This window comes from Excalfactoria chinensis, chromosome 1 (assembly GCF_039878825.1).
Source record: "Excalfactoria chinensis isolate bCotChi1 chromosome 1, bCotChi1.hap2, whole genome shotgun sequence".
NCBI classification, from domain to species: Eukaryota; Metazoa; Chordata; class Aves; order Galliformes; family Phasianidae; genus Excalfactoria; species Excalfactoria chinensis.
The window spans coordinates 157,887,513-157,900,369 of NC_092825.1; the positions used below are offsets into that span (position 1 = coordinate 157,887,513).

At 42.6% G+C, this 12,857-nt stretch overlaps 2 protein-coding genes across 3 annotated transcripts in view; one reads left to right on the forward strand and one right to left on the reverse strand.

Moving 5' to 3' along the window:
• RB1 (RB transcriptional corepressor 1) overlaps positions 1-12,857 on the forward strand; it is a 71,353-nt gene that overhangs the window by 29,953 nt on the left and 28,543 nt on the right. The window lies entirely within an intron of this gene.
• Positions 9,027-10,517, reverse strand: LPAR6 (lysophosphatidic acid receptor 6). 2 transcript variants are annotated; one of them, XM_072354196.1, is made up of 2 exons: positions 10,058-10,517; positions 9,027-9,927 (listed from the first exon to the last, which is right to left on the reverse strand). In XM_072354196.1, the coding sequence occupies exons 1-2, from the start codon at positions 10,251-10,253 to the stop codon at positions 9,038-9,040; spliced, it is 1,086 nt and encodes a 361-aa protein (XP_072210297.1). In that variant the 5' UTR covers positions 10,254-10,517; the 3' UTR covers positions 9,027-9,037. The 2 variants fall into 2 exon arrangements, with proteins under 2 accessions (XP_072210297.1, XP_072210307.1); XM_072354206.1 differs by having other exon boundaries at positions 9,027-10,160.

Here is a 12,857-nt window from a genome sequence, read left to right on the forward strand (position 1 = left end):
CTCCCCATACTCCAGTGCTTGGTTTCTTAGATGCAGCATACAGTTTCAAGCTAGATTTCTGTGCTCCTTGTAAGGAGGAACTAAGCATCTAGAAATGGAGGTTAGCTCATTATCTGGTGGTATGGAACCTTCTCAGCAGTCCTTTCTGTTAGGTTTGTCTGAAGTCTTATACCTCTGGAGGTAGATGACTCCATGCAGTTAAGAAGTCCTCTCTTTGACTTAAGTATCTTAAGTCATTCCTGTTAAAATTAGAAGGAGAAATTGGAGTGGCCAATGCCATCAACAATTTGGATGAAAGGTTACTGGATAAATCACGTGCTGTTGAATTAGTAGACTGACCCTAAAAACCTTTCTGATGGGCAGCCAAGCAAGGCCAAATGGTGAGAGAGGGAGCTTGGGCCTGCGTTTACACAAACAGCCTGAAAGAGGCTGTGGTTCAGGCTGGAGCTCTGCTTGGCAGCCATCTGCAGTGCTCTGCTGGTGACTTGTTCTGGCTTTGTCAGCCCTCTTCTGGACAATGCCCAGGCAAGGTATGGGGCATGATGCAGATCACAGACTATTTTCTACTGCCGGTACGGATTACTGGGTGAGGAAGCTTCAGCTGTGTGGGTGAAAGCTGTGCTTTGCTGCTTGCCCTCGAGGCCTTAGGACAGGCCCTGGCTCGTTATGTGAGCGACTACAAAGGTAGTGGTGAATTCAACCACAGGAGTGACCTCAGTGCTGGCACTGAGTCACACATTCTCACATTGTATTTCCTTCAGGTTCCAAGAACTGTACATGTTCCTGCACAGCAGTTGGCCTTTTTTTCAACAAATTCAATCTATGTCAGACATATTCTTTTTTCATGTCTGATACATTTTACCTTTCAAAGACTATGGATGTGGGAATATCTGGTTGGTGCTATAGGCACAAAAATACTTGGTTTATCCAGAATGACAGCTCCTCACTGGCAAGAGATGACTTTCTTAGGGTGCTGGTGTGTAAAGGTAAGGATGATGTCCACAGGAACAATCTGTTGTGAGCTTATGGACTTTAGGTAACCAAAATACCCAGTCTCACCGTGGACACTGTTACAGTAATTTCTCACTTTGAACCTTTGAGAGTTTTTCTTAAAGATCGAAAACTCTGCTAAGTGCCACCAAATGATGCCATCCCACATGCTTGTCATGCTTAACGTTGTGTTAGGAGGCTGCAACTTTAACCTTAAAGAAGGAACTGAGAGTTGATCTGAGGCTTCCTGTCTCTACAAACTAAATATATTCGTTGCGTCATGCTGCGTGTTCCAAAAGTGTGTGTGTGATCAGAGAGACATCACTGCTGGTTGGCATGATAGCACTAAGGAATCATGGCGGTTGTGCTGCATATGCTTATTTTTCCTTTAAGGTTAAAAATTAGCTCTGACGCTTCAGTTGTGTCAGTTGGGGCTGGAAAAGCTGAATTACAGGTTTCAAACCAAACACGAGCTTCTGAATTCCTGTCTTTATGATACTGGGCACATTCGTAGAAGTCTGTGAGATGGCTGCTTTTTGTGCATATATACCATATAGTATTATGTATCTGTATTATATGCCTTTTTTAGCTTGTGCAGATATATATCTTTACTAACTGTGTGATATACCTATGCATATATAAAAGTGATTTTTCTCAGCTTTCTAGCTGTCTAAAGGGTTGTCTTCTATAGAAACAATACTGTGCTTTTAGAGGCTTGAAACCTGCCTCGACAGCTGAAGGCACACTGAAAAACCAGGAAGACTGCTGAATGGTAATCTTCACTCCAGTGTCTGCACCATCACTTTGAAAATCTGCTCTGCCACTCCTTTGTATCGTGAGGATGACTCAAGCTGTTATTCATGCTTGGGTGTTCCCATCCAGCTAAAATCCTCTAGGCTACTGGAATAGAAACCAGGACACCTAAAGCTGAGGTCTTGCATTTCCTGTTTTTGTCCATATTGGTAACATGCTCAATCCTTGAAGGCCCTTAAAAAGGGTATGAAGTGCTCACTAGGGTTGGGAAGTATTGGTTATGCTAGCTCCATATTAATGGATTTATCTGTCGCAGTAATACCAAAGCAGCCCAACCCTTAAGATGCAATTTAGATTCAAGTACAAACATGGCCAAAGGGATTACCTAAGACATAGCAGCTATGCAGTGTTCTCATTCTCTGAAGTTTGAACGCTGTTCCTGAACAAAGATTTCAGTTTTTCTCTACTTCAGCTACTGCCTTAAAGTGTAGAGGTGGCTACTGGGCTGCATTTCGCACTGACACTTGTGGTTTCTCTTTATGAAAACCATGTGCAACTAAATGAGCTGTGTATCATAACCTTGCAGCTGCAGAAGCAGGGGTTAGGTGACAGTCTGACTCAACTACAGCTGCAATAGCAAGCTGGGTTTGTGCCCCGTGCAGCTTGCAGCTAGGTTAGTTGCAATATGCAGATACCCTGCTCTGACTGTTGTGATCCCTATGCAGTTGTAGCCACAGAAGTAAGACTTGGTTAACGTCATACCATGCTTTTTAGTGGTTTTGTTTTTATGTTTCCCCCCCCTTAAGGTTGCCCCGATTACTAGTAATGTTTTAACCAGTAAAAGTGAAATAACTTTCTGGGAATCGTTGCTTGTCAGATCTACTCTGTTTCTAGGTAGTATGAACTTCAGCCCTTCATTCAGCAGCACCGCAGCATCTGCACTGCGATGGCTTGTGTGTCCATCTGGATGCTTACCTGTGTGACCTATTGTAGGGTACCTTCTTTAGCAGGGGAGTTGGACTTGATCTTTTCAGGTCCCTTCCAGCCCCTGAAATTCTGTGACTTTGCTGAGATTTTTAAAGGTTGCACATGAGGAAAAATACATTACAATTCAGAGAGATGCTTACAGTTGTAAACTCTGGCTAAACTGGGGGAAATGTAATGGTGCTTGTCACATAGAATGCAAAAGTAAATAATACACGGATTAAATTCTGCAGCTGTGTCCCTGCTGCTCCCAACTTGGATAAGGTTATGCTCTCAATCTTTGTAGTTTTGTAAATGTTTTGTCATTTGGTAGAACAGAGATTTTCTTGGCTTGCATGTTTTATGTGAGTCACGGTCCTCCGTAGTTATCAGAAGCTGACATTGCTCTTTCTATCCTTATTTCTGTGTTCTTTGAGCCATCCCATAGTTCACTTTTCTACGGGAGATAGTTTTGTTCTCATTAGTAAGCAAAGTACATAAAATAACCATTTGAATGTCATTTTCTCCAGCTGTATGCTCAGTTTTCAAGCTCTCAAGGGGCTGATGGTATCATGTCAAATTCAAATTACCACATAACATGTCATTAGAAAGAGGTTTTTTCTTCCCACTTGTATCTTCTGTAATTTATTGCATGCATATATGAATGGTGTGTTCTGTTTGTTGTGTGTTTTTTTTGTAGGCCAAACAGGTGCTTACCTCTTTTATGCTGTGTAAATATATGGTGTTTGTTATGCATCTGTATCATTGTGTGCACCTTACAGTAATTTTCCAATAATACAAAGTCTTTATCTGTGATGAGGATCCCACTCTGATTACACCTGTTGAGTATGCATCGTGTTCACAGCCCCAGTCTTTCAGGAAGGTGATTTGCCTGTGTTTTGTTGGAGCTTTTTGGTCAGATCAGGTTTGCTTGTCAGACTGGATGAGAGAACAAGCTGCCAAAGGCCTGTGGTGCAGTTGTGCTTTAGAGATAACGTCTGGACCTGTATGGTTCAACCCCTACACAGAGACTTCAGGCTCACTCAATTAAAACCATATCTTGTCTGAACTTGGCTCCGGGAAGTCCCTGACCTACTGTCACCCTGTCCTCCCAGTGTGGGAGTTTGCTTGCACATGGTATGCTGTATTCATGGTATATTTCTTTACAGAGAGAGTGATGAGGTGCTGGCACAGGCTGCCCAGAGAGGTTGTGGATGCCCTTTTCCTGGAGGTGCTCAAGGCCAAGGTTGGATGGGGCCCTGGGCAGCCTGGTCTAGTACTAAGTGTGGAGGTTGGCAGCCCTGCCTGTGGCAGGGGGGTTGGAGCTTGATGGTCCTTGAGGTCCCTTCCAACCCAGGCCATTCTATGATTCTGTGATCTGTCTCTGCTAGTTCTTCCTTGCAGACCAGTTTTGAGTAGCCCAAAGGAACTTGTAGATCTTATCTAGACAGAACAAACCTTTTTTGATGTTTGTTTGTTTGTTTTCTTGGTTGATAGGGCATTTTTTTTAAGCACTTCACACACAGAAGCTTGTGAAACAGGCTATGAGCATGCAGTAGATAACGCTTCTGACATGTGAATGAAACTTGTGTAAACAAGCAGACAAAAAAGCTGCTGAATTTGGTTTTCTTACAGATAATTTTGCTTAGATTGAAAATGCAGATTTATCTAGACGTTATTCTCCATTTATTGTGCTTTGCTACCTCATTCCTCTGTTACGAGACACTTGTGGTGCCATGAGAATCATTTCTTCATTATTTGATGACAGTACCAAAGTTTGTTATTTTCAATGCTTGTAACTTCAGTCAGGTATAGTTCTCAGTGCTGCGGTGAACGGTGAATTAGCCCACTATCACTCTTTAGCAAGCATGAGGATGGTATCTTGGTGGTTTTTCTTTTCATAGTTTTTTATTACATCAATAGTTGCTTTTATAAATATCCTGCCAGGACAGAGAATCAGTAGATCTAATGTGGCACAGCTTTAGAGGAGGAAGACTGCCCAATAATGATATATACTTCCTTTCATAAAGAAGCACTTTTGGCAAAACACACCTGAAAAGCAAAGGAGTGGGCCTAGCTGCAGTTGTTTTCATGTGAAGCAGACTTGATATTATTCCCCAGATAATGGCATTAATTCCTGGTGCCTCCCGTTAATGGTGTCTTTCAGATGTTTCTTCTTTAAGGCATCAACTCGCTGTTTGAAAAAGATGAGGGTAGGGCACATCTTAGAGCTGCGTGTGTGGGAAGATATTCTTGTGAAGAGCTGCCTCTTAATAAAAAGCTGGGAACTTTTTTGCTGAAGGCTTTCCTTTGTTATTCCCCGTGCTTCGCTTTTTCATATTTAAACAAAGAATTCTTCATAATTCTTCTAGTTTTGTTCTAACTGGAGCAGGAAGACGGCTCGCTTAATAGAGAAAAGGATTTGAAGTCTCAGTCCTGAGCTTGTTTTCCAACAAAATGATAAGTTTCATAGGAAAACAGATGCTGTCTATTTATACGTTTTAATTTTGTGATAAGTTCAGTGTTCTTGCAGGAAAGACTGAGCTTATTTTCTAAGCAGTTGTATAAGGAGACAGAGAGAGACAATAAATGCAAAAGGCTGCAGAGCGCTTCAGTGCCAAAGCAGGATTGGAGGACAAGAGCAAACTTCTCCATACAACTTGTAGAAGTATCACACTGCTGGCATGGCTTTCTAGATTTACATCCATCTTCATTGAGCTCTATTGAGCGTGTTCTGAAAGCACGCTAATTCAGTCATAGTCAGTTGTCTTTATACTTAACATTTTCAGCACTGATAACTGGATACAAAGTACAGCCCAGGCATTTGATTTCAATACATAAATATTTTTGTAAATGTAAATTTCGCATTAGCTTTGAAATGTATTCTTCTGCATTTTGTCAGTGATGCTTAAAGGAAATTGTCAGGACTTACAAGTCTGCCCAGGTTTCAGAATCTTATATTTACTGCTGGAAAAATATGAAGGCACTGCTCGTCATTGATAAAGCTCCTGAAGAATTAACTTGGAAGAATAAATAATGCCAGGATTTACCATGGTCAGGTGGGATTTCGGAAATTACCTCTGGGTTCACTGTAACTTTACCAGAGTTCTTCATGTAATTCCTAAAATCTCATCTCTGGTTCCAATGCTGTTTGCAGTTGCAACTGAAAAACCATTTGCTAGACATGATACAGGAGTATATAATGAGGAGTGATACAGAAAGACCATCTGGCAATCAAATGCTCCTTGCCTTTTCCAAAAGAAACTAGGAGGTAGTACTGAAAGCAATGGATTTAAACCAGAAGGTGGTGGTTTTGTTTTGCTTTGTTACCCACCACAACACCCAACACAAACCTGCTGCTGCAGAATGGTTTCTCACCACACGTACCTAACGTGAACCTTTCGCTGCAGGATGCTGTGGATGTTAAAAGCTGGCTGAAGTTGAAATATAAACAAATATTAAAAGTTTTAAATGGGAAATATTTTGTTGTTGAAGTAATGATATGCTAAATGTTATCTTTGATACTTTTTTCCCCTTTTCTTTTGGAACAGATGGTTTCTTGTCCAGTTAGCAACTGCTTTTGCCTTAGATCGAAAAAAGAGTTGACTAAAGTTTATTTGCTTTTATTTTCATGCTAAGCAGGCAGTATCTGCACTCTGTATGTGAAGAAACTAAAACGCAGAGAACAAATCTGCCTGGTGTGGTCCTAAAAACAGACTCTGAAACTTTGCTGTGTAACCATTCCAGTAAAAACACAGCACTTTCAGGAGGTGCTGCATGCAGTGTGTTATCAGATACTCAGGAGCCCCGTCAGTGTAAGCCATTTTTGATTGGGACGCCTTGGCATGACTTAGGAGATTAACTCCTCATCTAGATTTAAATTTTGGCACGAGCTCCTACCAGCAGAGTTGATATCAAAGGCAGGATTAGACCGAAGGGGTGCAGCTGTTCAGGAAAGTACCCATGGAATGTTGCTCTCTAGGATAATCTTCCTACAGAACTGGAAAAGGAGGAGAGCTGCATTCAATCCTGTCGAGCTGGTAGCGTGGTCTTATAATATCAGCTTTTCCGAGGGAAATACAGGTTTGTTCCCTCTCTTCTGAGTTGGTCAGATCAGGAATTTCTCAAGTAACAGATACTCTAAATTTCAGACGTTCCTCTTTTATGTGAAGAATGCAACTGACTACAAATACCAGTAGCAAAGCTTTGTTTTTTTCCCAGTCATTCCTAATATTAAACAGGCTCTTCAAAATATTTGGGATGTGTATCTGCTTTCTGAACTTTGGGTTTCTTGGTGACTTCTTATGTATTAAACATAGAAGTTTTCTACTCGCAATGTTTTTTTCTCATGCATTTTTCTCCCCATAAGATAAATCAGGAGATTAAGATTTCCCAACGAAGAGCACTGCCCATCTCTGACTGGTAGTCTAGATTTATATACTTATCTCTGTAGTTTAGCTCACACTATTTGACTTTTCCCTTCACCAGTCATGGAGAATGACCACAACAAATGGAAAACTCGAGTTACTCATTCTACAAGAAATTAATACAGCTGAATTAGTAATTCAACGTACAACTTACTTATGATAACCATGCAAAAGCACTGCAGACAAAGCGTGTCTATAATGTGCTGCGATAGCCCAGTATGCGTTTTGGCCAGCACTGAGTCATGTTTCAGATACTGCCCTGAAAAGTGCCTCAATTAGAGTATTGTGTCTGTGCATTTAGTGGTACTGTAGCTGTATTGCAACTGACTGCCCTAAATCAACAATGTAATTTAATTTGCTTTTTCACTCCATTGTCCGTGGGGAGGAAAACCCAACGCTTACTTCTACCTTTTAAGTATTTATTGAATGCTACAGGGATGTTAAATTAACTTCGAGGAAAATGCACACAATGTTTTAATAGACAGGAAACATATGTAGGACATTGAAAAGCACTCCTGTGTACACACTGCTGTTTGTAACATTATAAATAGACATCTCTCTTTATATTGGCTTTGACTTTTCAAAGTGTCTCAATTAATTTTGCTCAAGTAATTAATTTTTTATGCTCTGTAAAGTTTGCAAGAGAACAGCATTAGAGATACTAAATGCTAATGTTAAAGATCAAAGTTTTCTCAGACAGAGATGAGAAAAGTTCATTCTGAACACTACTGTGCTTGAGCTGCTTTGAGAAACTAAATAGTTTCTTGAAAGAAATACTTTGGCTGATGCATATACTTATTTTTAGTTACCAAAGGTCGTATTTTTTCTGCTAAGAGATTGAATTACCTTACTTGGAGGATGTTATTTTGCTTAAAACTTGAAGGACTTCTCACAAAAGAGTTTAATAAGCTTGTATTGTACCTAAAGCACTCACTTCAGTCATCAGAGGTTCCTGTAGTTATAATTGCACAGACATCTGAGACCGAGACGAGAAGAAAAACCAGTTTTTCTGACATGTTTCCAGAAGCCCTCAACTACCTGAAGATTTAATTTCTTTATGAGGGCAAGGCTTGCGGAGGAAGAATTTTTCTATCAGATGGGTGGAAGCATAGAACAGTCTTTTTCTTTCTAGTTTTGAAACAGAAACAGAAGTGTAAAGCCGAACGTGTTGAGAATAACTGTTCTTGAGGTTAAGGTAGGCATGTTAATTTAGATAAGGCAGGAGAAGGTGTGGTTTGGAGCTGTGGAGAAATAGCATGTTAGTGGAGGGGAAGATACCTACTGTTTTTTATGGGAACAGCAATAGGGACATAAATTACTGCTTATGGAAGGTAGAGGGCAGGTTTGGGAGAAATTAAGATCTTGAAGCACAGCGATTGAAGCTTCTCACAACCATAATGAGGGAGGAAGCTACTGGGAGTAATAGAGGTTAGGAGCAAGGGAGGGAGAGGGGATAGAGGAGACTCAGAAGGAGGCATGGTAGCTGAACTTACACGACCAATATGATCAGTAACCAGGGTCTAGTGTAAACCAATCAGTTTCACCCCCCTGTCTTCAGTAACTTGGGAACTGATGTGATTATTTAAAAAGAGCAGTTTTAATTTTGGAAAAAAAGCAATATTTTCCATTTCTCTGACTTGACAAACCAGTCTTTGGGCTTTCGTAACAGAGGCTGAAACCAAAAGGTTGTTGTTTTTTTTAACATAAAAAAAAACAAGTCAAAACAGACATCCAATAGAAATTCTTAAAATACTTTCTCTGTGTATGTTAACACTTTTACAGTCTTATCATAAACATTTTCTAACGTGAAGAAGTAACGTTTACAGACCAGCGTGTATTTTCACAGCTGAAGAGACGTGCAGGCTTCTAATTCCAGTGTAGTCCCAACAGTCTCCTAATGCAGTTTATCTCGGAGTGTCACTATCGAATATTTTCATTTTTATGGTCTGAAAGCTGTGTTGCAGAAAGTTTTCTGACAGTGGCGATTCAGAGAACCTGTTATCACGTGTTCTGGTAAACCTGTTGCTTTTTATCGAGTTCTGAATAGTGTCTGAGGTGAAGTAATAGACTATAGGGTCAAAACAACAGTTTGAAACGGCGATGCACAGGGTGACAGGGTACATAGTCCTGACCGCTGTCACCACCGAGCAATTAACCCACGTCTGCGTCCTCATCAGAGAGTAAAGTATCAAGGTAATGTTATAAGGCACAAAACAGAAGCAGAATATCACCAAGTGGACAAAAATCATTTTCAGTACCTTTTTCTTGCTTAATTTATTCCGACTTAATGTAAGCGGTTTGTTCAAAGTCCGTAAGACCACGGTAGAACAGGTGACGTTCAAGATGAGGGGAATAAAAAACCCCACGATTTCAATGAAGATAACGATCCTGGATAGGTAGGTCTTCCAGGTGGACTCGGGGAAGTTCTCAAAGCACGTTCTTTGTTCCGTGTTGTTTTGTTGGTTTGTGGACTGGAAGAAGCTGGCCGGCGTGCTTCCTGCCAGCACGGTGATCCACACCGCCACACACACGATCCTGGCGTTCCTTTTGGTGCGAAGAGTCTTAGAGCGAAAGGGGTGCACTATGGCTAGGAAGCGATCCACGCTGATGCAGGTCAGGAACAGAATGCTCCCGTACATGTTGGTGTAGAACAGCGTGACGGAGATCCTGCACAGGACGTCTCCGAAGGGCCAGTTCCTTACCACGAAGTAATAAATCCTGAAGGGCAGAGTAAAGACGAACAGCAGATCCGATATTGCCAAATTCAGCATGTACGTGGTGGTCTCGTTCCGCACTTTCAATGTAAAAGTAAAAATGTAGATAGCAACGCAGTTGGCTATGAGGCCGAGAACAAAAACCATGCTAAAGACACAGCCATATAAAGTGTATTTAAAGGAGTCCTCAGTGGAGCAGTTAGAGCTTACCATTATAATGGTCTATCAGAAGCCTCGATTCCTGTGATGCGCAGCTTTCTCCAGTGTTTTCAGGGCAACTTTTCAAAGCTTGCAGCACTGTTGTAGATGTGCTTCTGCTCCTCCTCAGAGCTTCAGAGAAGCACAGTGTGTGGTGGGGCTCATCTCCAGGAGCTCGCTCCTCTCTTCCCACCGCTGTTGTAATCATACAGCACGTTGTTTGCGGCAGACCAGGTAAGCGCCAGGCTTGCTTACTTCATCTTTCCTCCCTCGGTTGGACGGAGCCGGCGAAAAACTTTCTGCCTTATTTTGAGCTGCAGCTCATCTCGTCTAATTGGGAGCAACCGAGCGCGACGTGGGGCTTCAGAGAGCCGTTTTCCGGGCTCGGCAAAGCGTGGGCGCTTCCATGTTTTTTTTCCCTCAGCTCTCTCTGCACAACGAGCTCTGCAGCCCGGCGGAGGGCTCACCCCGCCGCGGGCGGGAGGCAGAGCGGCTGCGAGGGGAGGGCGGCGCCGCGGCGTGTCGGCTCCTGCGGGAGGCGGGGAGGGAGGGAAGGAGGGGAGGGGGCAGGCAGAGCTCGCCTCATTCGTAGCGTGACATCACGGGGAGGAGAGGCTGCCGCGGTCTCTCTGCCCTCCCGGGGTCTGTGGCGGTGCGGCTGCAGGCTCGGCCCGCTGTGAGGAGACGTGTGTCTGAGAGGCTCTTGCCTCTAAAGGTTAATCTGTTTCCTCGTTGGGGTTTCCTGTTGTATGTGAGGCTGAAGTTAAGCTTGCGCTCTTGGGAAGATGTGTTTGCTTGTGATTACTCGTTAATCACACCAGATCAGCTGAGGTGCTCTGTGTTGATTCCCCTGATACACCAGTATGTTCTTCACGAGGGACAAAGTAAAACTGATAGATAATTAATTTCACCTCATGATTTACACAGAGGGTGAGGCACAGGGATGGCAGACCTGGGACAACCCTGGGGTGTTTCCTCAGCTGAGGTGTGGGGCAGTGGGAGGAGAGGCTGTAACCTCTGCTAGGAAGCGTATAGAACCATTAGGATTGGAGAAGACCTCTAAAATCATCTTGTCTAAACCATCAGCCCATCACTATTGATGTGGCACATCCCTCAGTGCCACATCTGCACGGATCTGGAGCACCTCCAGAGATGGTGACTCCACCACCGTCCTGGGCAGCCTGTCTCAATACCTCACTGCTCTTTCCAAGAAGAAACTTTTCCTGATAGCCAGCCTGAACCTGCCCTGGTTCAACTTAAGGCCGTTCCCTCTTGTCCTTTAATTCAGCTGAATTGACTCGATTCCTCATATTGTAAATTTTATCTTGTATGCCAGATTACTCCTAATCAGTACGACGGTGCTTTTCACAAAGCATATTTGACACACTACACTGTGCAGTTGGTTTGATAATACAGTGGGGCACTTATCATACGCACTCAAAATATTCCCATTAGTCACTGATTAATGAAATGAAAGCACGTTGCAACTAATTAAATGATTAAGTAATACTTTTCCCTTTTTTTTTTTAAAGCAGCTCTTATGCCTCCAGGGAAGGCAGGTAGGAGATGCATCCCTGTTTAGACAGAGTTGTTTATTTAGTATCGGCGTGGATATATATATATATATATATCATTTCAGTTTTGCACCTGTGAAACCACTTCACCTTGATTTGGAGGTGAAGTCAAGCAGTTTTCCTCAGTGGGCCGTAATCACTAGAAATATGTATATAATATATTTAAATATTTCTGAAATCCATAACTAAGGCAGAGCAGTGAAAAGGTGAATGTGGCAGAGTCTTTTCTTTATTTCACTGAATTTGTAGCTTAACATAAAGATGCCTTTCTTGGCTTTCCCTTGCAAAAGCAGATGTAATGTGGGGTTAAATATTATTTCCCCAACAGACTCTTGGGGCTAAATGGGATTTTTTGGCTTTTTTTTTTTCTTTCTTATGCATCCTGCATTGGGTCTCAGGAGAAAGATTTCACATGGTAATGACCTTCCTTACACACCACACCTTTGCTGCCAGCAAACCTTCCTTTGGGGTGGGAGGTGGGGGCAGGCAGGAGGAAACAGCTGCAGGGTGGGCCCTGCAGGCCTGGGGGGTTTTTCCTGCAGAGGAAATGATGATGATGCTGAAGGGAGATGCGTATTTGAGTCTGCCTGCTCTTCCAAAGACAGGAGTGTCTTAGGCTTTGTTGCTAGTGGTAGGTGAGCTCCTTTTCTGTCAACAAGAGAGGCAGCGATGGGAGTGTGAGCGTGGGCTTCTTGAAGCCAAGAGCTGATGTAATGCTAGAAATCATCTCTCACTTCAGCAGTGAGTGGATTTTGTATGCTTCTTCAGTTGGGTGTCCCTTAGCTCTGCTTTCCAGAGTTTAGATATCCAAGCTGAGAGACAGAGAACTCTTTGCACCCTTAAGAGATGTTGAATTTATATGGCAGATCTGTTCTAGCAATGTATAGAAGGAAGAATCCTTGTAATCCTAGCAGTTTGCAAGCAAAGCAGCTGTAGGACCCTGCCAGCAGCAGCTGCTGCTTCAACTGCTGCCTCTTTGTGGCCCCAGATGTCCTAGAACTGAGTTTGCTCCCAGTTAAGACAGAGGCAGGAGCCTTTAGCATCAGTAGTCCAGATTGAGTTTCAAAGAAATGTTTCACTGAAATTAAAACAACTGTTTGAAAGCTTTCCAAACTTCAGGATTTTCTGACCAGTGTTGCATGTTCCTCTAGTGTTTTTCAGGTCTTCAGTGCTGGAATAATACAGGAATTGCAGGCAGTTGTGAGTTTTGAACTTGTGTATCGCCTTGTTGCTTGTAA